Source organism: Thamnophis sirtalis, unplaced genomic scaffold (genome assembly GCF_051295495.1).
Source record: "Thamnophis sirtalis isolate CommonGarterSnake01/CBP01778 unplaced genomic scaffold, rThaSir2_p1.2 scaffold_6, whole genome shotgun sequence".
In the NCBI taxonomy this organism is placed as follows: domain Eukaryota; kingdom Metazoa; phylum Chordata; class Lepidosauria; order Squamata; family Natricidae; genus Thamnophis; species Thamnophis sirtalis.
In genome coordinates, this window is record NW_028261386.1 from 94,533,596 (window position 1) to 94,560,225 (window position 26,630).

At 36.8% G+C, this 26,630-nt stretch overlaps 1 protein-coding gene across 4 annotated transcripts in view; it reads left to right on the forward strand.

Annotated features, from left to right (window-relative positions):
* Nucleotides 1-26,630, forward strand: part of MED23 (mediator complex subunit 23) — a 48,816-nt gene that overhangs the window by 9,381 nt on the left and 12,805 nt on the right. For 2 of the 4 annotated variants that reach the window (XM_087718475.1, XM_087718474.1), the window contains exons 6-17: nt 553-651; nt 1,450-1,551; nt 2,190-2,259; nt 5,769-5,881; nt 7,947-8,042; nt 8,708-8,725; nt 17,010-17,210; nt 18,029-18,172; nt 20,373-20,518; nt 21,529-21,774; nt 22,664-22,806; nt 24,539-24,713. In XM_087718475.1, the coding sequence (XP_087574601.1) occupies nt 553-651; nt 1,450-1,551; nt 2,190-2,259; nt 5,769-5,881; nt 7,947-8,042; nt 8,708-8,725; nt 17,010-17,210; nt 18,029-18,172; nt 20,373-20,518; nt 21,529-21,774; nt 22,664-22,806; nt 24,539-24,713 (1,553 nt within the window). The remainder of the gene's footprint in view (nt 1-552; nt 652-1,449; nt 1,552-2,189; nt 2,260-5,768; nt 5,882-7,946; nt 8,043-8,707; nt 8,726-17,009; nt 17,211-18,028; nt 18,173-20,372; nt 20,519-21,528; nt 21,775-22,663; nt 22,807-24,538; nt 24,714-26,630) is intronic. The other 2 variants (XM_087718476.1, XM_087718478.1) reach the window with 2 other exon arrangements.

The following is a 26,630-nucleotide window of genomic DNA, read 5'->3' on the forward strand; positions in this document are numbered from 1 at the left end:
CCAAAATTATCTTTACCATCCCCAAGGCATGTCACAACTTTTGAGCACCCCTAATGTTTAGAAGTTGGAAACTGAAAAATTTGACACGCCCTAAACAGGCATGCTCATCTGATTTGTAGGACCCAGATATAAAAGAAGGATTTTTAGAGGCTTGGGCCGGGGTCATGACACAGCCCTTAGAGATAAACGGAGATATCAAACACAGGAAGTAATGTGTCATCTGCCTTGATTCTACACCATCAAGAAGATCACTGCTCATTAATTTGTTCCTGCACATAGTTCTCCTAAATTAGAAGAGAAGCAACTTCTAACCAGAAAGCTGAAAAACATTAACTCACCTGAAAAAGTTATGCAGATGGTTTGTGTGTTTTTTTTTGAGAAATGGCAGATTGCGAAGCACAGTTTGAATGAAAAAGCTTATGTATAGACAGATATAACATGTTTTGTACAATTTGATATTAGTGTTACAAGTCTATTTCATTTATACAAAATTAAAAAGTGAATTTTGCATTTTGGCATAATATCCTTTGTAATTTGATCTATGTGTTACAGGGGGTACGAGACCTTTTGAAGGGCATCCTGGAGAAAATCCTAACTATTCCTAACACTGTGAGCTCTGCTGTTGTGCAGCAACTATTAGCAGCAAGAGAGGTAAGCATATAAATGGAGAAAACTAGATCTGAGTTTCTTGCTGTTTTCTAGTGGAACAGTTCAACAATTGTAAATGTTTCAAAAAGAGAGAACTGAGAAACATTTTGAGGCTTTTCTGCTAATTAAATTCTTTTGTAATTTGCAGACTATATTTGCTTAGAGGTAGTAATAACACTCTTCAATTGATATTGCTTCCTTGAAGTACTCAGAATAGGCAGTTATTTAAAGCGACGTTAAAAATATGTGGATTGTATTATTTAAATTCAGTTTGCTTTGCTGTTTTTGTGTTACATCCTAAAACAAATCAAAAGACTCTTCATTATTCTCCAGTCTTCTTGGAAATGTTTAATGTTTTCATTGCATTTGTATAGTATTTTTACTCAGAAACATGCACAATTTAAATAAACCTAATTTTAATTTAAATAATTGAAATGTGCCCAACATATTTTGAGCATGTTTTAAAAACTGGATATATATTTATTTAATTCCAGCAGGAAAATTTATCTCACGGCAAATAGTCCCATAATTTATGTAGGATCATTGAGAAACAAGAGCATGTTTATAGGAATTCACAAAATCTTCAGAAATATGGCAAAGGTTTGGGAAGTAGGGCTACTCCAGTAAATAGTAAATATCTTTTTTTTAAATTGAACAACAATGAAATGGAATTATTTCTGAAAGAAGACATGGGAATCTAACTATAGCTCTGGACAAGATTTCACTTTGTACTGTTTCAAATGTTGATTTTTAATGTATATATAAAACTCTTCTCTGGTTTGTTGATTTTTTTCCCCTTAGGTTGTTGCATATATTTTGGAAAGGAATGCATGTTTATTACCTGCTTACTTTGCCGTCACAGAAATCCGAAAGTTGTATCCTGAAGGAAAACTTCCTCACTGGGTAAGATTTGGTGTTTATTTTATTTTTTTTAATCCAATGTTGGACCTTAGGAAGTAAATACAGTAGATAGTAGATGGGCAGTTTAAGAAATTGGATGGATGGATGGACAGACAGGACAGGAAGATATTTTTAAGTTGTTTATAAAGAAAAATGAATAGAAATACAAGTTTAAAAGAATATGAAAGAGATAATACAGATAAAAAACTAGGTTTGGTGTAGTGGTTAAGGCATCAAGATAGAAAATAGGAGACTATGAATTTTAGTCCTGCCTTGGGCACAAAGCTAGCTGGGTGACTTAGGTCCAGAGTCTCTCTTTAACCCTAGGAATAAGGCAATGGCAAACTATTTTAAAATCTTGCCAAGTATACTGCACAGGCTTGTCCACTTAGTCACCAGCAGTCAACACTGATTCAAAGGCGTGCGTGCACACACACAGATTAAAAAACCTAAAAATAAGGCATCCTGTAAATTATATCATTTGCAACTCATAACTTGCAGAATGCAGTTGTTATGCAAACTGTAAATTGTTAGAAATTGTTTCCATTGTACTTTCAAGTTGTGATTTCTGGGTTTGAATTAATCTGTAATTTGTAGCTAGTGAGTTTAAATCATGTTTTCCTGTTTGGTATGTTTTTTAGTTGTTAGGTAACCTTGTATCGGATTTTGTGGATTCCTTCAGGCCTACAGCAAGGATAAATTCCATCTGCGGTAAGCATTTACTGTGTATGTAGCAATTGTACTTGTGGAAACTGAAGGATTATCTCTCTAGCCTATGAAGTTTGAAGGCATTTGATATGTCTATTACCGATAGTTATCATTGGTTCCTAAGCTCTAATCTATATCTTGGTATAAAAACAAAACAGGCTACAGATTTGGTCATCAGGTTAAATATGACATGATAAGTTTACATGGACTAATTTATTGCATTTCTATCCTCTTCTTCTTTTGAGAGCTCAAAGTAGTTCATATAATAATAGTACTTAGTAATAATAGTACTTAGACTTATATACCACTTCACGGTGCTTTACAGCCCTCTCTAAACAGTTTACAGAGTTAGCATATTGCCCCCAACAATCTGGGTTCTCATTTTACTGATCTCGGAAGAATGGAAAGCTGAGTCAACCTTGAGCCCAGGAGAATTGAACTGCTGACAGTCTGCAGAAGTAGCCTGCAATACTGCATTCTAACCATTGTGCCACCAGCCACTATATCCCAGAACAACGGCCTTATGAAATAAGCTGCACTAAGAAAGAATGACTGGCCCCTGGTGTATCATGGCTTAGATCCTGGTTATCTGTGGGATTCTATTCATTGTTATTTCTGCCAACCCAGTAAGATCAAGATGAACTTACATCTAGTGAAACCTAGGAAATGTGCTTTCTTAGTGGATGTCCTATGGAACAGCATTCTTCCTGAGACCTGCATGGCCCATACCTCAGTGGACTTTCACAAATCTGTAAAAACCTGGCTCCCTTTAGGGGGCCCTGGGTTGGGAATATTGATTTACTCAGTAATGCATCTTTTTTTCTTTAGGAGTATATCTATGTTAATTATCTTCCCCTGATGCATAGCAATTGTTGTGGTTGATTTTGTCCTATGTTTTGTTTTTATCATAACTCTATTATGTCAGCTGTCTACATTTGTACTGTTAATTGAATCAATGTACAAATTAGGGAGGAATAAAGAAAACCCTTGCAAAGGGGCAGGGTTCAATGGCTAGGTCCAACGCTCATGGCCAGGGTACTATAGAAAGCATTTCTAAAGATTAGATCTTTGGATTATATATTTTTGTCTATAAAATGAGAGTCCCTAATAATAGCAACTGTATATAATAATAAGACTGAATGTACAGGAAACAAAGCATGAATATTGAAATAATGTAATAATACAAGCAGAATGCTGGCAAAGAAAGCCATGACTGTGGTGGCACAGTAGCTAGAATGCAGTATTACAGGCTAACTTTGCATTCCCACTGCTAGGAGTTCGATCTTGACCAGATCAAGGTTGAAATCAACTTTCCATCCTTCCGAGGTCGATAAAATGAGGAGCCAGATTTTGAGGGCAATGTGCTGACACTGTAAATCACTTAGAGAGGGCTGGGAAGCACTCTGAAGTCTAAGTGCTATTGATACCATATTGCATGGTCAATTTCTACAAAAGACTCAAAGAAAAGTAAATAAAGATAAAACCTTGCAATCATTTGGAACTGGTACACTAGAAAAAATTTTTAAAAGCCAAAGGATTGATTTGGCTGCTCAACAGCAAGCTAATCAACTAATGCAATCAAGGCCAGAATTGGAGGGGGGTGGGGGAAATCATCAAACGATTCAAAGTGCAGATTGTGCAAAGAAGCAGAAGAAACAGTAGATCATATGTGCAGCTCATACAAACTGATTATAACCAATGACATAGCATAGTTGAAAAATGATTAGCTCTAACATCTACAAAAATTATCATGTGCCAGTAATGAAAAACTGAAAAACATAAAAGTTGAAAAAATAGTCAAAAATGAGCAAGTTAAATACAAGCTGATTAAAGTCTTGACACATAACATAGCAGACATAGCATTTTAACTGTGGTTGAAAAGAAGAAATTATCATGTAGCAATACCAGGGGATGGCAGAACAGTCAACAGAGAATTGGAGAAGCTCACAAAATATCAAGATCTGAAAATTGAAATTGAAACATTATGGCATAAACTGGCCATCATAGTCCCAGTGGTTATCAGCACACTGTGTGTGCACTACCAAAAATCTTGAATGGCACTTAGAAAACCTTGTGACTGGGAGGTGCACAGAGTTTAATATAAGATGGGCAAATATATAAATGTATAATCTTCACATTGATGATATTTCCAACTCTCTGTTGCTAAAGACCACACTACTTGGATCTGCACATATCCTATGTGCAACATATTGTATTTTTCGGAGTGTAAGACGCACCTTTTCCCGGTTCCACCACAAAAGCGCGTAGGACAAAATCGCGCTCGACAAAAGCGCGCTGTGACGTCATCACAGCGCGACGAAAAAGATCGAAAAAATGTAAAAATAAAGCTAAAACCTTCCCCTAACCCCCCCAAACCTAACCCTAAACCTAACCCTAACCCTAACTCTTAACCTAACCCTAAACCTAACCCTAAACCTAACCGTTAAAGTAACGAAAAACGTAACGCTAACCCTTATCCTAACCCTAACGCTAACGCTAACGCTCTAAAGCTAACCCTAACCCTTACCCTTACCCTAACCCTAACCCTAACCCTAACCCTTACCTTTATGTGAATCGGCTTGCTTTAATTTAATTTTTATTAATTTTTATTTGAATTTTTCGATCTTTTTCGTCGCGCTGTGATGACGTCAAAGGCGCGATTTTGTCGATCGCGCTTTTGTCGTCCGCGCTTTTGACGGGTCACGCCTTTTCCCATCAAAAAAGAGGCTGAAAATCTGGGTGCGTCTTATGCACTGAATATAGCATTTTTTGCCTTCTGAAACCCCACCCCCTTCACCAAAATGGCCGTTGCAGAGCCTTTAGGAGCCTTGCAGAGTGCTCCTAGGGGGCTGGGGAGGGCAGAGATGATCGAAAAATGGACCGCTTGTTGCCCAATTTTGCCACAGCCCCCAGGAGCATTCTATAAGCCTCCTAAAAGCTATGCATGCAATTTTTTTGACAAAAAAATGGGCCCGTTTTAGCAATAAATGGGCTGTTTTTTGCTAGTTTTGGGGTGTCCCCACCCCGCAGGAGCACTCTACAAGCTTCCTGAAAGCTAGTCATGCCTTTAAAAGGGGGCGGGGTTCGCAAAAAACAGGCCATTTTTGAGAGGTCTGCAGAGTATAAAAACTTTTTTTTTAATTTGCCTCTTCAAAACCTTGGTGCATCTTATACTCTGAAAAATACGATAAGTTCTGGGGATGTGTATGAAGGCCAATGCCAGCTAAAGAATTGGCAGATGTGATTTCATGTTGTATCTAATAATAATAACAGTGAAAAATAATAACTGAAAAGTTGAAATTTGCTATTCATATAGCTCAGGATAACTTGATTATCTAAAATATCTGAAAATGGGACATGTTGATATTTAAAATACTTATAAAATGTAACCTGTAGCCATCTGTAGAACGTTTGACATGTTTATGAGAAAGCTAAGTAACAATAACCCAGTTATGATAATCATTACATTTAGGGAATGATATACTTTGTGATTTTCTTTCTTTGATATCCAGGACGATGTAGTCTTCTTCCTGTAGTGAACAACTCTGGTGCTATTTGCAATTCATGGAAGTTGGACCCAACAACACTTCGTTTTCCACTGAAAGGCCTTTTGCCATATGATAAGGTATATGTGCATGTGACCTTTGTGAATGCTTTGAAATATAATAGAATAAAGAATATTAATCCTATTTCAAAAATTCAGTGAAAATTGAGATTTAGCTTGATAATTTGAGTGCTTGTTTAAAAAACATTAAACAGGTGTGTATGTGGGAGGTTAGTTTTTATTTATTTTTTGAACTCTTAGAAGATATCACAAACATTGCACTAATTCTGGAAAACGTTCCCTTCCTTCTTTCCTTCCTTCCTTCCTTCCTTCCTTCCTTCCTTCCTTCCTTCCTTCCTTCCTTCCTTCCTTCCTTCCTCCTTCCTTCCTTCCTTCCTTCCCGCCCTTTCTCCCTCTCTTTCTCTCTCTTTTTCTCTTACCTACATCAAGAAAGGAGAATAAAGTATCTTACTAGCCATAAAGTAAAGTAAAGGTACTTTTTCTTACTAGCCCTGGAAAGTTTTTGACAGCAGCAAGATGTCTCAGACATTCCTTCATTTTTTTTCAAAGCAAAGCAAAATATTTAAAAAAGGATTCTTCCCAAAATCCAAAAATTCAGGATCAGACATGGGCATAGTATAAAGCATGCATACTCTACATGCAATAGTACCTCTTCCAATATTGTTTATGATTGATTTGAACTATGACCCACCAGGTTTTAGGCACCCTATAAGTAACAAAACAATTATTCCAAATCACAGAAATATAAAAGAAACAAGAGTGTAGCAACAATAATTATTTTTTTTAAAAAACCCTGCTAAAAGATTATTAATGAGGAAATGGTGCATTTCCATCAGATTCCAGAGCTAATAGAAAAAAATACAAATAAAATACAAACTTCATTTTATTAATAAGATGCAGTTTTAGCTGCATCTAGTTACATCTGCACCTTTAGTGAGTCCTGCTTTTATACCAATTAAAGCTCTGCGGATAAATTTACACCTTTCTTTTAACTATGATTCTTTGCTCTTAATTTTCCAATGTAAAATGCTTGGAAAATAAAGCCATAAAGATGGTGAAATAGGAACTTCTTGTCTACTAGGCTTCAGTGAAAATGAAGAGGCTTTTTCCCCCCAGGTTTTTGGAGCAGCTGAATAAATGAGTCCCTGCAGCTGTTTCAGAAACTCTCCCCAGTGATTTGTACACTGCCAAAAAAAAAAAAAAGTTCTAGTGGAACTGCCATTGAAGCAGAGTGGCTCCGTGCCTGGAGGCAACTGGGAACATCTTCCAAAGCAGCCACATGAGCCCTGCAGACCTCGTAACCATTTTAATGACTCAAAAAGAGGTATACTGCTTTATTGAGGGTGAATGCATTGTAAAACTTCTCTTTTATAGATGCTTTGCACAAGTCTAATTTCCCTTTCTATAGATAGATGATTCTGCCAGATGCTGCGTAATATTTGTAACAAATCACTCCTGTCCTCTAAACAAATGAAGCCTGAAATACAATTCTGGTAGAAAAAGCATTTGAGATAAAAGACATAATTGGACATATATTTATTCCAGGAGTGTCAAACTTATGGCCCAAAGGCCAGATGCCTCACACATTGGCCACGCCCACACCCAGTTTAGCAAATGGGGAGAAAGTCGCAATATGTCACGTGACGACACCATGACAACTCAAGTTTGATACCCCGATCTAAGTTAATACTTTGTTTCAGCATTTGGCAGTCTTTTTAGGTCTGGGCACTGTCATATGCTTCTTCACAAAATAGGCTGGACATTTTTCTTAAAAAGAATCTAAAGTCTTATGTAAAATTTCCATCCATCCCACCAGAAATTTCAGTTTGCTTGTAGAAAGTTTTGTGAGTTCTTAATGCGTGAATGCCCAGGTAATATTGCAAGAACGAATGACCTTATCAGCCAAATGTGAGCGTACCGTGTGTGTCTGTTTTACTGGAAGGATGTGCAGAAGGCTGTCTGGGAGTATCGGTGTGTGTGTGTGTGTGTGTGTTAGCGCTCCCGGGTGTCAACGTTACCAACCGCTGCTTTGTGTGGACAGTGCATTTGATTTCAGTTTTCATAATTTTATTTTTATTTTGTGCCAATAGGTTGGGATTTGTTTGCTTTTATTCTTGTTTTCAAGGATCTGTTTGAGCCTCAGACTGCCTTGTTGCGGTATGTGCTGGAGCAGCCCTATTCCCGAGATATGGTCTGCAATATGCTAGGCCTAAACAAGCAGGTACTGTATTGTGCTGTAATGGCTTTTCCTTTGCATAGAACCTGCACTTTTCTTTTCTCTTTTTCTTTGCTGTAGCTAACTAAGCAAAACAGTTGAGGATCAGATCACATTTTTCCTCTTCAGTATTATTACTGCCTTAGGTTAATTGGGCATGATTATTTCTGTTTACTTACCTATTGCTTTAAAAAAAAAACTTCTAAATTGAAAGATAATTTTTTTGGTTGTTTTTTTTTAAAAAAAGGAAATTTTTTGGCATTGCTTTTTTTCCCTATAAGGCCAGCCTCAAATATACCCTGGACAGATTTCGTTCTACAGCAGACATCTTCTCCTTTAATATTGATGGATTGATTGATTGATTGACTGAAAGATGGTGGTGATAGATGCATTGCTTAGATGAAGAGTCGGTAGAATTTGTCTGTTGAATGCCTTGGCATGTTTTCATTACCTTTGCTGGTAATGAATAGTCTACTGTTAATTGATATTATTTTATTTAAATTTTTGTGCTTCTTTTTTTTTCCTTTTTTGCCTGACCATGTGGGTGGGCTTGGTCTGATTTGGGGTATCAACTTGAGGCTGGCCTCATAGTCACTGTTTTGTCTTTTCTTTTTTTCTTCCTTTATTTTTGTTCTGTCCTGTCTTGTCCTGCCCATCCTCCAATGCTCTAGACCTTGAACATTGCTCAGGTATGTTCACAACCTTACTGTTGTATTGTGACTAACGATACGCTGGCTGCTTTTTAGCCACTGATTCCAGTTCGAGAATACGCATCTGGCCAGGGCTTGAAATTAGTGGGATTTTCACATGCCATGCTAAGAATCTCTTCAAATCGGAGGCTATGAGTTTACCAAAAGATATTCATAGCCAGTTCAGTACCTGGATGAGATTTATCCATTACTGTCCAATCCCCATCGTTATTTTTGTTCGGACGGTAAAATGTCTAAAAAAAGAACCAAAGTTGCTACGAAAAGATCTAAAGAGAATTCCCTTTGTTGAATTTAACCACTATGTAAGATTTGTAAGTAAAAATTCAACTTGACTAGGAAAGGTCATTCTTAGCCTCTCTAATAAATGCATTCCCAAGAAGCTCCAAATGGGCTAAATTAGGTGGAAGAAAAAAAGGAGGAGGAAAATTTTGAAAAATTTGCAACTTTTACTTGCTGTATATGCTTGCCTGTTTGTACAGTCAAATATTGGCAATTTTAGTCTGTTTCTAATTTAACTTTATTTTAAGTAAAGTTTGATGACAATGTTTGCAATACCATAGTGAAGGTTGTATCAGTGTTTTCATTTTAAAAAAAACAACCTTTTTATTTCATGGATTGTGCTTGACCATAACATTTGCTTGAAAATAAAACGGGTACAGTAAGTAAATAAATAAATAAATAAATAAATCCTATTTCCATAAATTTTGAAGCCTTCCACATTATGTTGTTGTTGTCAGTCCCGAAGTCAACCCCATGGACAATGTTCCTCCAGGCCCTCCTGTCCTCTACCATCCCCCAGAGTCCATTTAAGCTCACGCTGACTGATTCAGTGACTCCATCCACATTGTAGCTGAACATACAATACTTTGGCCATAATGAAGAATCTGAGTTGTAGAGTACTGATTGTGGCAGATTGAGCTGTTGGAAGACAACAATGTCTTTTCCATAGATAGCACACAGAAAGTCCTACTTTCATATAAAACATCCTTTCCTTTATCACGGTTACATAACTGCCCAATTCAGTGAACTCCCTGTTCACTTCAAAATTACACTGCATTTTAAATCCCTTGTATGACAACATATCAGATTTCGTAGTATTGCAATTGTGTTCATTTATTGATTCACTTTTGACAGGGGAACATGCAGTGTTGCTTGATAGCCAAACCCATGGATTTCAGGAGTCTAGGGCATTCTTCATGCAAATGAGAAAGTCCTTAGAGATGCATCAGTCCATCTATTGTTATTTTCTGAAGGTATCCCTCTTCCTTAAAAAAAAGTATCACAAAATGCTTTACAAAAAATAGTATAGCAGCACAATTACAATTCATTCCTATTCTCCCCTCTGCATTACCTGAATAGGAAACTGATGTTGAGTCTTTTGGTATTTATAAATTCTATTATTCTATATGCTTTTTAGGAGATTTGCATCCCATAAAGCATATATGCATAACAGGCAAACCTGTTACATAAAATAGTAATTGATCTACAGGGTTTCCCAGAGTAGAGTTCATCATATTACTTTTAACATGTGTATCTAACTTTGTTTGGTGTCTATGGAGCTTCCTAATCATCCATATGGTTGTCCCAAAGGTGCTTTTCAAAAGACCAACTGGACTTTCTTGGTGTTTTTTTCCTTGAAGAAGCTTCTTGGGTGAGAAGTGAAATGTCTTCAAAGAAAAAAAAAACCTCAAGAAAATCCAGTTGCTTTTCGAAAAGCATTTTTGGAACTAACTTTGTTAGCTTTTTTAATGCTTTATTCTTGCATTTCAACTTTATCTCTGTTAAAGAGCTTTCTACAGGAAGGATTTTCTGATATAAAAAATAAGCATTACCATAAAGATCCTGAGTTTTCTATGTATGGAGTTAAAGCAGCATTCTTTCCCTTCTCTCCTTATTCAAACCAGATTAAGTGCTTAAAGGAACACAACTTTCTTCCTTGAAAGAGAAGCAAGCTCTATATGGGAAAACATTGAGCTCCAAATATTTAAACAAGATACTGTCTTGTTTAAACATTTGGAGTTCTGTGATGTTTATAGATCTCTCCCTATTGCCTCCCTGAAATCTTCTTTCAATTTTACAATAAACAAATGCTTTTGAATTAAGAATGAAGATTTTTTGAGTTAAACTCTTCAAAAATTCTAGTTTTAGAAAAGAAATTTAAAAGTTATTGCCTAATGTGAGTTATGAAACACTAAGACTTGTTATTTAATTTCAATTTTCTGAGAGCAAACAGTTATCGTCAAGCAACAAAACCCGGAATGAATGGTTCTTTTTTGATGGAAATGCTGACAAACTCTGAGTTGTAGGTGTGCTGCCACAATAACAACAGTCTGTGAATTTCTTGTTCATTTGTCAGTGGAAAGCATGGAAGGATCGTGTGTAACATTTCTTGATGGGAATTCAGAGACGATGCTGAAAATTCCATCAGCTGACTAATATTCAAATTGTGCAAACCAATGGTTGGGAAACAACCTGCTGGGAAATAGGGATTTATTGAGATCTCTTTGGTACTTTAGACTTAGAAATGCACCAGAATTGCATTCATTTGATACTGCACATTGATCATCGTGTTGACATACATAAAAATAGGAGCATGCCTGCTCATATACTCCATATGCCAAGTGTGGTTTCCCCCTACAGATAAAGATCCAGTAATACAAAGTTAAATGTGTATGGCCTACCCATGTAATCTGTCTTGCTTGATTTACTTGGAAACATATTATGTGGGTAAGATGAGCAGTGTAAACATTATTACAAAAGGATTGTTGGTTATTTATTTCATATAATTATCCCGAGGCAAAGAATTTTTTTTTCTGGCATTCTATTTCTGGCATGCATTCTAATAATAATTCTCTCCTCCTATTTTATTTTTTATTTCCAAGGATAACCCCTTTGAGATTAGAAAATTTCAAGAGACTTCTCCAATATTTGTTTCTGTAATTAGATTACTAAAGTGGCTCTCTTCCTTATTTAGTTGATCTGAATAGGACAATTATGTTCATAACTTAAGAAGATGAAACATTGACTCTTAAGGAACACGCTGTTTGAAAACTTTCTGGGGTTTGTTTTTGTTTTTTTTTGCTTCAAAGTTGTTTCTGTATATTTCTAGTCCAAACAATAGACCCAGATTTTATTCCATTTCAATTATAATGTGATTGTCATCATTTATATACTGTCCTTTTTCCCAGAGTGCCCAGAGCAATATATAAAAAAACAATGCAAATATTACTCTAAGTAGAGCAAATATTGTCCTAAATAAATTAAAATACAAGAATTAAAACAAAGCCTATATAGATACTTGTGAAATTTCTCAGAATCTAGACTCATGAATAGAAGAGTACCATAGATAGGTCATTTTTCATAACAACACTTTCCTTTTTGCAGTCATGATTTATAGATGAAAGGATTATATAATCAGTCTTACTAACATCACCCCTTATTAAGGATTAGTTTAAGATTTATCTTCTTTTTAGTCCCTATATTCTCCAGCAAAACTTTTACCATGTTTAGATTTTTCTTTTTACAAAATCTTTTTAAAGTAATAAATTATTTAGTTGATCCTAAAATTTAGTGTTTGTTGAAGTTCAGTCCCTGGCTTCAGCCCAAAGTGTGCACTAAGTATTGAATTGGCCTTTTAAATTGAATTGAACATTTCGTATTACATGCAGATTTGTAGTTTACAGTGTTCAAAATGGAATATGAAAACTATTCAGATCTAAACCTATCAATGGTGCTGGAAAATAGCAATATAGCAATAGCAATAGCAGTAGACTTATATACCGCTTCATAGGCCTTTCAGGCCTCTCTAAGCGGTTTACAAAGAGTCAGCATATTGCCCCCAACAATCTGGGTCCTCATTTTACCCACCTCGGAAGGATGGAAGGCTGAGTCAACCCTGAGCCGGTGAGATTTGAACCGCTGACCTGCTGATCTAGCAGTAGCCTGCAGTGCTGCATTTAACCACTGCGCCACCTTGGCTCAGTGCAACAAGAATCTAGGAACTTGGAACTTGGGTCAATCAATCAAATTATCCCCTTGTCTAAGAGGAAGAGTTTATGAAAACTGTATAGGTGCAGTGGGCCTGTACCTATAGAAGTAATAGCAGGATTAAGGAATGTGTTGTCTGTGCTCCGCATAGGTCTCTAAAATTAGATCTGCTAATGGCCTCATCTTAGGCCTCTAAGTATTACTCTACAGGGTAGTCAAAAGTGTCTGTAATGCATAGGTGTTCTACATCTACCACTGCTAAAATTTGTTGTACAAGTAAAATATGTAAAGAACACAATATCTCTCACTCTTCTCTGAGGGGCACAGACATATTGCATTGTTTTCAAAGACTTTGTGCTCAGTTCAAATTAAAACTGGCAATTTCATTTCTATTGGATTTTTTCCCCCAGTGGTTACTAAAACTTTTTTTTAAAAATAAAAACAAAAACAATAGAAACTGGACTTCGAATTATTCTTTATTGAGTTTCATATATAAAACCTTATTTTTGTTGTTCTTTTAAGAATGTTAACTTGCTGTCATTACAGAATATTTTTTTAAATTACCTGCTGATTTTAAGTAAAATGAATTTTACAAATAAGCGGAAGAGGTTTATGATCTCTGAGTCCACAGGTTCTGCAGTTCAGAGTGTTCTTAGAGATAATATATCCACTAAGCTTCCTCCATGTATTGATACTTTGTCCTCACTGAGCCAGTTTTTACATAAAATATGAAAGAATAATGAAAACTTGGTTTATGCAGCTTTCAAAAGAAAAAAGGTTCAAACTGCAGGAATGAGAATCCATATTCTGTACTCTTGAATTCTAATGTTTACAAACAGCTTAATTGCCAAATATTTTAACCTGGCTACATTTTTTCATAACTATATACTGAAAAATGCTGGCTCTTCTAGTGACAGTTGATATCAGAAAGTGAGGTATCATTTCCATTTGTCCAATTACTACCTAAGAAAGGGAAACTTCTCTTAAAAGAGTTGAGCTATTTTATTGTAGTGGCTGGTTTCTGGCCAAGAAAGTCATGTTCATCCTGTAACCATAGGATCCAATATGTTCTTATGTAAGTCTTCATACTTCTGAATGGATTGGCACACTTGTTTATGAATTAATTTAGAGAAGAACTAGCATCACCCATCATTACACATCTATATACCCAACATATAGTCCGATACTTCAGCATGTAGCAACACATAGCTTACCTGGGTTTGTAAACTAAAAGTTGGGCCTGGTATAATACTAGGATGGGAGAGTACTGGGAAATACCAGGGCTGTATGGTGGAATTAGAGCTTGACAAACAAAGTGGGCAGGCCACTCCCTTACTATTGTCAAGAAAATAGCATGGATATGTCTTGGAAATCAAAGTGATTGACTTCATAGTTTGTCACCTTTAATACAGAAAGAAATACACTGACAAGTACTACTGACATTTGGATGAAAACATGAGGTTAAAGTTGAAAAACATGAAATTGAGCAGTATGTCCATGATCTTGCCTGTACCTTCTGTCAGGGTGAGAATCAGATGTTGTCCTCTTAACAGTTTGACTTTGACCTTCCCTTGTGTCAAAGCACTGAGAGTAATACATAATTTACAAGAGCAAAATTTAAGAAAAGCTAAGGCTCCCAACAGTTTTTTTGTTGTTGTTAAACCTCTTTTTCCCATAGAACTACTGAGAACAACTAATATCTGCTGCTTTGTGGGTTCCATTTCCTGGTCAAGTTAAGAGTATGGTGGAAGCCAAGAACTGGCTTTTCTATTTTTTTTCCAAACTTTAAAAAAAACAACATGAATTTTATTTTAATGATATATCCTGCCTTGATAATTACCACCACAATGCTGTATTTCTCCATATCAAATTATAGTGAATTTCAAGCCCTGAACACAGTAGTTTTTGCATGCTGAATCATTGAATAGTTTGTAGTATTGTCTGTTGCATTCTGCTCTGCTTCATAATTAGCTGCATTTGGTGGGGGGGAGTATTCTCAACTGGTGTTGATATTGCCCTTTGTAAAAATTGTAATGTGATTGAGTTGTGATGATGGCATTGTGATTTTGAAAGAGAGCCAGGAGCAACTAATGCTTTCTTTTTTTTATTAGAATTCTTGTTTTTAAGCATGTTTTACGAAAGCTCAGCTAGAATTGTAACTTGGGGCCGTTTTGAGCTGGCATAGAGCATGTGGAAGAGAGAGTGCTGTTCTCCTATTTTGTCCAAAATTTTGCCATTCTCGCATTGTATTGTTAATTCGAAAGCATAATCCCTTTTTCATGGCAAAAAGTGACCCCCTCTGATTAGGCTAGAATTAGTATCTCTTTTCAAGGTTTTTCTTTGTTTCCTTTCTTTTTTAATTCAGAGGTACATTGTAGGCTATCTATTAGTCAAAGGAAAATTCATGAAGAGGAGAGCTAAAATGTTTTGACTTAAATCATATTTGGATACCATGGCAATTTCCCCCCCAAAAATTTAAAATCCCCCTTTTTTTGCCTCTAGAAAGGGACGCAGCATTTTCATGATTAGATTCCAAACAGCTCCGTATCTTTTCTGTATTGTTTCTTTAAAATAATATATTTTTCTTCATGCTAAAGCTGTGTTATGTTACAGGTCCATAATGTAAAACCAATATTCTTTTAGGTTTTTTTTTAAAAAAATCTCAGAAATGGTTCAAGTTAGTTTTAAAGCAATGCCAGAGGGAACATGAATCCACATAATAACTTACTTCTAAAAATTACAGTCTTATATATATTACAAAGTTCTAGTCTAGAGTGTCCAAGTACAAAGTTTAATCTAATTTGCCACGTGTCATCTAGACATGAGATGATTACAAAACTGTAAAATTATACTAGGGGTAATCAAAACCCAATTCAGAGTTCAAAATACAGAGAAGTATTGTTAAAATACAAAGTCTTAGGTATAGACTATAGTCAAGGCCAAGATTCAAATGGGTGGGTGGGAGGGAGGGAAGGACAAAAGGAAGGAAGGAAAGAAAGAAAGAAAGAAAGATAGATAGATGATAGATAGATAGATAGATAGATAGATAGATAGATAGATAGATAGATAGATAGATAGATAGATAGATAGATAGATAGATAGATATACAAGGCAAGGCTGTCACAGGCATTGTTCCACCACTTGATATTTCAGTGGAATGCTTTTTACATAATGCTCAAGTCTCTTCCCAAACCCAGTAAGGCTGTTTGGGAATAACATGAAGAGTTACAAAGCAGAATTGAATGCATGCAGTGACAACATTTATATGCCAAGCCATATGGAGTTTTATGAAGAAGAAATGAGCAGCAAGAAGCCTGAGGCTCACTCTCTCCTTTTTATGTCTTCTATACAGCTGGGAAAAGTTTAGAACTTCTCCACCGGTTTGCTGGTACCCACCGGTAAAACAGAAAACTGTTTTAAACTGTAGCATTGGCTGATTTCAGCAACCAATTTCTCAAATCACTTTTGGATGGTTTAAAACTAAGTATGCAAACCACCGTTATTTGGACAACATGACAGGTTCCATATAAATAAAAGCAGAGACTTCCAGATTGTTTATGACATTACTGAAGGAGTACAGAGTGCATCTTTGAGATTACTAAAGCTTATTCCTGCTCTTTCACTTATCTTATCTCCTGCATCTGGCTCAGCAGGATCCATGAATGCAATCAGTTTGTCCATGGGTAACATCAAACCACCTACATTCTAATATTTAGATATAAGCACCTTGTCTTGTTTTCCCCCTCTAACCCATTATATTTAAATTACTGAGTTGTGGCAAATTAAAAGTAAAAAAGAGGATATATGTTTGATAGCCCTCCCAGTTTTTGTAAATTAACTTCAAATCATGCTTAATGATACATAAAATAAAAGTTGCACAGGGCGAAAAAGAAGGAATAGAAAAGCATAATAGGTATGGTAAATGGAAGTTTGTTTTTACTTACATTATTTGAGTTTTTCAATTATTAGAAAAAGGTGAGTCAAAACAAATCAATTACAGCATTTTCCCAAAGTATCATATTCTTAAATTTGTTAATCAAAAATGTATCATGGAACTATATTCTTGAAAACCATCTTTTTGGTCAATTCCATAAAGAAGCAGCTTGGTAAATCGGCATAATAAACAGAGTATGATTTAAAGTGGCCTGTAACATCAGACAGTTTTAATGCATTGGCTTACCTTGTAAATGTTTTATGTCATGCTTCCCAATTTAATAAAGTATGAAAACAATAAATGCTAGGTTTTGGAATGTTGTATCTGATTTCTACTTTGCAGCACAAACAGCGATGTCCTGTGCTGGAGGACCAGTTGGTGGATTTGGTGGTATATGCCATGGAGCGCTCAGAGACGGAGGAGAAATTTGATGATGGTGGAACCAGCCAGTTGCTATGGCAGCATCTCTCCAGTCAGCTTATCTTCTTCGTACTTTTTCAATTTGCAAGCTTCCCTCACATGGTCCTGTCTCTGCATCAGAAGGTAGGTTTTTGGTAGCGAGATCAAATGGATGACTTTCTCAAGCTTTTAAAAAATCTCTCACATACGGACATTATTGTATCTCATTGACCCTTCAGTTTTGGCACCAATTAGTTTGGTAAGTGGGTAGCTATAGATCTCCTGCATGTGACATTACATGCAAGCATTTAAGAAAACAGTATCCCAACTACACTTGTTTTAACAGTAAAGATTATCATCAGGTATTCATAGCAGGACAGAGCTGGCCAGTAATGAAAAAATACACAGGAAGTGTTTGGTATATTACCTAGTAACAGAAACCATCTGTGTTATTCAGACTGAATGAAGTGGGACACAAAAACTTCTTCACTTTCCTCCTATGACATAATATTGTCATACTTTTAGAAAGTTACCCTTTCTGTTGTGATAGACAAATGCCAGGGCCCAAACCACAAAAGTCATGCACAAAACATATTTCAAGCCTCTTTATTTTTCAGGCCTGTTTCAGAAGCTGTACTTGACTTTCTCTGCATATGTGTGCACTTTGCACAGCCCTAGAGATAGATGTCTCACTCTTAATATATTTGATTTTTGAAATTAGCTGGGATGTTTACAAACTATATGTTTACTGAGTATAGAATGTTGATTCCTCCCCCTCCCCCATTTTTTAATATTGAGCTGCCTAGAATCAGAACAGTTGGTTTTACCTCAATGTTGGCAAATAACTTGTGGGGAAGGCATCTTTGCAGGCATCTATAAATGTATAGTTCTTAGAAACTTGTGAGAGCTTACTTAGGAGTGTGCATTTGGTATTCACAGAGTTTTGTTTGTTTGTCTTACAGTTGGCAGGACGAGGTCTGATCAAAGGCCGAGACCATTTGATGTGGGTATTATTACAGTTTATCTCGGGAAGCATTCAGAAAAATGCATTAGGCGACTTTCTTCCTGTAATGAAGCTATTTGACCTCCTCTATCCTGAGAAGGAAGTGAGTTGCCACTTAAAATATTTTACTATTATTACTTATGGTTCACTTTTAACTGTATATCCAAGAGATAAAACCAATCCTTTTCCCTCAGGGGATTATTTGGCAAAGGGGATCCTGAAATATGGGGTTCCTCAGGGTTCAGTCCTGTCCCCCCTCCTGTTTAACATCTACATGAAGCCACTGGGTGAGATCATTCGACAGCACGGGATAAAATACCATCAATATGCGGACGACACTCAGTTGTATCTGTCTGCCCCGTGCCAACTCAGTGAAGCGGTCGACGTGATGTGCCAGTGCCTGGAGGCTGTCAGGGTCTGGATGGGGGTTAACAAGCTTGTGCTCAATCCAGACAAGACCAAGTGGCTGTTATGTTTTCCTCCCAAAAATTTGGTTAGTATTCCATCACTCAGGCTGGGGGATGAAATTTTACGCCCCTCAGACAGGGCTCGCAACTTGGGAGTCCTCCTGGACCCACAGCTGACTTTAGAACATCATTTGTCAGCTGTGACCAGGGGGGCATTTGCCCAGGTTCGCCTGGTGCACCAGTTGCGTCCCTACCTGAACCGGGAGGCACTCGCAACAGTCACTCACGCCCTCGTGACCTCAAGACTGGACTACTGCAGTGCGCTCTACATGGGGCAGCCCTTGAAGAGCATTCGGAGACTTCAACTGGTCCAGAATGTGGCCGCGCAAGCGATTGTGGGTGTACCTCGATACACCCACGTTACACTTATCCTCCGCGAGCTGCACTGGCTTCCAATCAGCCTCTGGATACGCTTCAAGGTACTAGTTATTACTTATAAAGCCCTTCATGGTATTGGACCTGGGTACTTGAGAGACCGCCTGCTGCCAATTACCTCCCAAAGACCCATTAGATCGCACAGGGTCGGCCTCCTCCGGGTTCCATCCATCAGCCAATGCCATCTGGCTACGACCCGGGGGAGGGTCTTCTCTGTTGCAGCTCCGGCCCTTTGGAACGAACTCCCCGCGGAGATTCGGACCCTCACCTCTCTCCCTGCTTTCCAAAAAGCCGTTAAAACCTGGCTGTGTCGGCAGGCCTGAGGTTGATGAGCTCCCTTCCCCTCTCGACAGGTGTGGTTGTTGGTCATTTTAAATGTCTATTTTGTACTTGTATGTTTCCCCTTCCCATTTAAGTTGTTCGCCGCCCTGAGTCCCTTTTAGGGAATAGGGCGGCATATAAATAAAATAAAACTTAAACTTAAACCTCCTGGACATTGGGTGTTGTTAGTCTAAAATCTCATGCCTTGAGGTTTTTATCCTAGACTTCATTGTAGGTAACATCCATATAATATCATGGTCAGTTCATTTGAGATTTAGGTGACATTGTCCCTTGTAGGCATAAGGTACAACTCTGTTCAGCTTTCTGTATCTGCATTTAAAATTTGTGTTGGATAGGGTAACATTTTATTGAAAATACAAGTTTATAGTCTGGGAAAGTTTATAAATCCAAGTTTAGTTCTAGATAATTTGGCTTCTCTATTGGCTTTTCCCAGCTATGCATCTTTTGTAAACCCACTAAAGATATTACTGTGATATTTCTTTCATATAGTACCCTTTTTACAACCCTGAAAAGTTTATACATATATAATTTTATTTATATAATATTGACATGACAAACACTTTTAAAGATGGTCATATGTAATGGGCATTATATGAGACTGTTTTTGAAAACAATTTACAATTCAGATGTGATAGCTAGGTTCATACCCAAAAATGCCCATTATGGCAGCTGTTAGATTGTTGCCCCATGCAGGGAATGAAGGAATAGAATACTTTTCAAGATCTCCCACTGGTTAATGAAATTTACAAGAAAGATAGAGTTCATATTTCTGGCTGTGCTTCTTTTCTGGCTACCTAGCAAGGCTAACAACATAGTTCAATTGTCTGTTCCAAAGAGTAAAAGCTAAATTGGAAGAAAATTCTCAAAGATAAAGTAGCCAATCTTGACATTTGGCAAAATTATGTAATCCTGATTGCATGATCAAGTTGGAAAAAAAGAGAAAACACAAAGGTGGGTATTAGCCGATTGAATTGCCAAAATATTTTAAGAAATAGTCACCTTAACAAATACACAAGTTCCTGAAAATGTAGTTACTCTGTTTCTAAATTTTGATTCGCCATATCCTTTTGCTGAATAATAATGTAATATAATTTAACATCATGTTCCTTTTTTCCTTAGTGCATTCCTGTGCCTGATATCAACAAACCGCAGTCAACCCATGCTTTTGCAATGACTTGCATCTGGATACATCTGAACAGAAAGGCTCATAGTGACAATTCTAAACTACAGATTCCAATTCCTCACTCCCTCAAGCTCCATCATGAGTAAATATGTTTTGTAAATAATGATCATGCTTTTCAATTATGATCATCCTAAAATCTCTGAAAAGAGGACTAACAATGATACTCACCCAAAAGAAGTATACAGTTTAACTTTTGCATTAAATGTATACCAAATCCTGTAACTACAGAGGATCAAAAATGCATGCTTAAAATCAGGAAACATAAATCCTGAATTTTTTAAAAAAAAAACATTATCACATGATAGCATTTAAAACCAGCATTGCAGTAAAATTTTCAGGATGACAAAACAGTCTTGAGAGTTAAAAGACTAATAAAATAGAACAATTTCTACTAAACAAAAGAAGGAAGGAAATAACCATCCTTGAGATGCAGTTTCAAGGAAATTCAGGAATGAAGCTTATCTAACATTCTAGTAGCTGTTCTGTGTTTTATTATAACGATGGGCAATCTGAATTATTTTAAAGGGCTTTTGAATCCGCAGGAGGTATAAGGCATAAATTATTTGTAACACTACAGGTGAATTATTATTTTTTCTGTGATTATTAATACAAAGAAAACATTTTAGATGGTAACGGCGACTTTTCTGCCCTATTAATTTTGTTCGATTTTGTCAGGGTTTCATTTTTTTTTAATCTTAAAAAAAATGTATTCAGCCTAGCAAAAGTTTGATATGCCCATTTTACTTATTGGCAAGGTAGAGACATTGGAAAATTACCCTAAATTTTGCCATCTCCATTTAGAATTGTGGTAATGGGGCTATCTGGGATTTTATGAGTTGCTTTCCTATTTACCTCAAGAGCAACTATATAGAATTAGGTCATTTGGTAAGAAGAGATGATTTGAGCAGATGTTGCGCTAATGGATCTATGATTCACTCCAAGTAGCTTCTGTCTTATTCTGCAGAAAAGTTGATATCCTTGTGACTCTTAACATACTATTATCACATGTATATTTTTGACGTCAAGTGTGTATCAGATCTTTTGCACATAAATGAGTTTTTCCCATTCATTTAAGTATCTTTGGTTGTCCAGGTTCTTGCAACAGAGTCTAAGGAATAAAAGTCTTCACATGAATGACTACAAGATCGCCTTGCTGTGCAATGCTTATTCCACTAATTCAGAATGTTTTACGTTACCTATGGGTGTTCTGGTGGAAACCATTTATGGGAATGGCAACATGAGAATTCCTCTCCCAGGAACCAACTGCATGGCCTCGGGCTCAATCACACCACTGCCAATGAACCTCTTGGACTCCCTCACAGTTCATGCCAAAATGAGGTAAAGTGTAATTAGTAACAACAGTAGATGCATTTGCCTGACATGTCAAATCGCTCTGGGTGTTTATTTTTTCAAATATTAAATTGAAATACCTTATAAAGGCCATAGGCTGTCCATGACTTCAACTGGAGTGGGTAGTTAGCATGAATGTGTGGGCTGTCCTTAACCCTGGCCTTGCCAGCTGCTTTATGATTTTGATGGGGTCTTGGGTAAGCATCTAAGCCAGTGATGGTGAACCTTTTTCTTATGACATGCCAAAATTGCACACACATGCATGCCCACTCAATCTCCCCACCCACTTGCGCATGCGTGTGTGACAACCCCCCCCCCCCCACATGCGTTCATTACCCTTCCCCAGGCTCCGGAGGCTTTCCTGAAGACTGGGTAAGACAAAAATGGCTTCCCCAGCCCCCCCAGACTTCAGGAAAGCCTCTGGAGGCTGAAGAGGGCAAAAATGGCCCCGGAAGTTCGTTTCCAAATTTCCAGTTGGGCCATTGGAGCCAACTTTTGCTCTTTCCAGCCTCCAGAGGCTTTCCTGAGGGTGAAAATCAGGTTGTGCGCGTCAGAGTTGACAACTGGCGTGCCACCAAATATGACTCCATATGTTCGCCATCACGGATCTAGGCCTTAACTACAGTTTAAAACCCAACAAATAACTATGATTTTGAATTCTGGTTAGTACCAATCCAAATTGGTGGGTTCTCTGTATTGTGACATGCTGAATTACAGAGGGGTTGCCAATCATGGCTGAACAGTCATTGAAATACTAAGAAAGTGAGGTACCTTCAGTGTTGTGTCATACAAACCTGACTGCTTTCCTGAATCCCAGAGTCCTAATTTTTAGAATTTGTTATGGAAAATAACACCTTCTTCTTCTTCTTCTTTCCAGCCTTATTCATAGCATAGCCACCAGGGTAATAAAACTGGCCCATGCAAAATCTAGCTTGGCCTTGGCTCCAGCTCTTGTGGAAACATATAGTCGTCTGCTGGTTTACATGGAAATAGAATCCTTGGGCATCAAAGGTTTTATCAGTAAGAAAACTTCATTAATTAATATTCTTTTGGACTGCTAATTTTTAATGATATAAATTCCAAACCGAATTGCTTAGAATCATCAGCAGTTGTAATTGTCTATAGAATGTCCTTGAGAGACAGAGGAGGAGGAGCCACAACAGTCAGATAAGAGACAGCTTAGTCTGCAGAAGGAATGGGGGCATGGTAAACAACTCAGAAAGGACCCTCCCTAGTTTCTTGGCCTGAAAAAGGCAAGGGGGTGAGATGTATTTTCAGATTTCAAGATTGATGTCAATCTTTCAAGCTAGTCCAGACAAGAGGATGAATATTACCATTACCTTAATTTTTAGGTTATGATAACAGGATCCTGCAAGAATTGTTTCACTTTACTGCTTCTTTGCCCATTATAGTATCAAAGAAATCATTCCTTAACTCTAGGCAATAATCTAAAGATATGGGGTATTATGTCTGATGGGAGACTCAATCTCTCAGGAGAAAAGTTTGCCTGTTCTTCCATTAGTTGATGTCAATTAATTTGTAACCTTCCAGAAATTAATTGATTACAGCCTCCACAATCCGACCATTGGATATAAGCTAAAATTGATGGAAGAAGCTATACTTATTTTCTCATTTAAGTATATTTTGGTGAAACTGAAATTTATCCCTTCAAAATCTAAGTCCGCCAGAGGCAATATTTATAATAATATATATTATATTATGTTATGTTATGTTATATTATATTATATTATATTATATTATATTATATTATATTATATTATATTATATTATATTATATTATATTATATTATATTATATTATATTATATTATATTATATTCATTTCTTTTAATTTCTGCCTCTCAGAAATTTCAGATAAAATATTTAAAACCTTGAAAACTGTAAATAATCTTGGTTGATAGTTTAGAGTGAGAATGATTGGCCAAGGTTAAGTTGTGACCGGATTTATTCATACATAATAGGCTATAATTTCAGAAGAATGATCTGTGGAATAAAATACAGTAAATGGAATCCCTACCTCAGTAACCACATTATTATATATAATTCACAATATTCATTTCACCTGCTAAATTAATTGTGCCATCAAGTCATTTTCATGATGATGTATCCTTAACCTGTTTTTCCCCCCAATTCTCCCAATGTATGGGTGTCAAATTCATGGCGTCACGTTGCCATCATGTGGTTTCACAACATTTTCCCCTCCACATCTGGCCTGCGAGCCGCCAATTTGACACCCCTGTCCCAATGGTACACTTATCACCCCTGTAATTGAGTCAGTCTTTAAATTATAGTTAAACATAATACATTTTGTCACATTTCAGTGTGTGAACACAACCAATTTTTTTTTGTCTTAAATTGATATCTGAAGCTATACAACTGTATTTTCTGGTTTTTCTTCAGATTCTATGAACCTTTAGCCTTTTACTAAAGATCTGCCCTTTGAATAGGTTCTTCTAAGCTTGTATGCAATGGAGTGGTGATTTAATAAATACTGTGATATTCTTATTTGTATAGTAATAATATGCCTGTAAAAATGGGCCTCCTACTTTTCTGGTCTTCTGTTAAGATTTTTCAATGTAGTGGTAGTATTTTACTGGAAAGAATATTGTGTTGAGAGTTGTTTATACTATAAATGTGGATTTACATTCTGGGTGGATTTTTGCTCCCAAGAAAGCTGGCTTTCTCTTTATTTTTCACTAGAAAATAATTGGCAGTATTTATTTTCTTCTCAGGTCAACTGCTGCCTACAGTTTTTAAGTCTCATGCTTGGGGAATCTTGCATACCCTGTTGGAGATGTTCAGCTATCGCATGCACCACATCCAGCCTCATTACAGAGTCCAGCTACTTAGTAATCTTCATTCTCTAGCGGCCTTTCCACAGACCAATCAAAACCAGCTTCATTTATGGTAACAGTGTTTTCAGCAAATCATCATTTTTCCTTTAGAGACATTAAGATTGTTGGGAAATTATAGAAAAATAAAATGGAACAAAATCCAGACATTTAAGTTAATTTGTCCTGCAAATTTGTATGAAATTGGAGGTTTTTTTTGGGGGGGGGGGGAATGATTGATAGCAGTCCATATAGTCTTGAAGGTGAGTGTGCCGGTTGACCACTGCCTATGAAATGGAGCTACCTTCCCTTTCCTTAGATTTAGAAAGCATAAAGGATTCAGCGAGGAAGGTAGTTGTATTGCATAACTGAAAGTCAGCTTGGGTAATGTTCAGCACTTGCTTAGAGTTAGAGCCATAGAGTGGCTATGTAAGGATTCTAAGCTGATTTCCCTTTTCACTCCACTCCTAGATTCTGCTATGCTTTCTACAGTTTTACAAATCAGAACAAACTTGAGAGTGGTGGAGTTTGAATTTCTTCTCCAGCTCCCATGCTTTTTCATTTTATTGGGACTTGTGTAAAATTGAGTACTTAAAAAAGATGTAGGGAGTTGAAACATGGTTCACAGGACAAACCATAATAAGCTCATGTAAACAACACCAACCCATATTAATGATCAATTCAAAAGGCTATGCTTTATAGGAAAAGATTCACAATCTCATTTTGAGTTTTAGCAATTAATGATTTTAAGCATTCTGGATTCAGTGTAGTACATATACATTGAAATAATAACTGAGTTACCTGTGAACAGTACAATTGTGGTTTAATTGAGCCACAACTACTATTTTTAGTTGCAACTCCTGGTCAAGAACATAAACCTCAGTTGCAATTCTGGTTCCTGGTTTTAACATCCATTCCAATTTCATCTGGTGATTTAATTGAATAATAGGCTTAAGTTCCAAGGAAGGGTGTGAGGAGACAAGCAAATATTTTGTTTCCTTCTTCTGAACTGTGATTTAGCAAGCACTTATTTTGAGAAATAAACTTAGTCATTTAGATGCACGGAAATATTCTGGATTTCCTTCATTAACATAGCCAAGAGGTTGGCAACCTTAAACTCTCAAAGAGCCACAAAGGTCCTAAACGAAAGCCCTCTCCCCTGTTCAATTCTGGAGCCGATTAGAAGTCCAGTTACCTCATCATAGAGTCTCCTCCTAGTGCGGCCTTCTTTTTCCTCTGCTGACTGGAAGTCTGGTTCCCCCACCATAGAGTTGCCTAGTGTGGCATCCTTTTTCCTCTACCTGTCCTAACCAAAAGCCTTATCAATGGTGGCACCCACCGGCGACAAGGAGCCACAGCAGAGGCATGAAAGAGCCACATGTTGCTTCAAAGCTGCAGTTGCTGACCCCGAGATAGCCCTTGGGTTTTGGGGGTGGTTATTATAAGGGGTGGCCTTTGTTTTTGGGATGAGATAGAATCAACTTTCCATTTCATCTTCAGTGCAGCTCTGTCTTGGGGATGATTGCTTTATTGTTTGATAAATTGCTCCTTTCCTTTCATCTGACCCTGTAGATTAAAAAACATATCCCTGAATTAAATCTGGGGTGTTTCAAGAAAAATGTATCTGAAATGAATTAGCTTGTAATTTTAGTTAGAAGTTAAAATATTTACTGTTGTCTCCAGTTGAAGACTAGATTTTACTTGCAGCATTTTTGTCACACTAAGCTATATGAAATATGCATGTATATCCTCAAAATACTAGGCGATAATAAAAAAATAAGGTTACAATTCCAAATAGTGCTGGATTGATTACATCTCCTGTTTATTTCTTTGATGTAATGGCCTTCAGGAATACATGCTTTCCACCAATCTGTAATTTGACCACGTGGGAAATGTGGCTTGTGCACATTTAGAATTCAATTCATTGAATTCTAGGTGTTTTCTACTTCAATTTTCTGTAATTAGCCTAACATATCCTGAAGAGTGTCTTCTT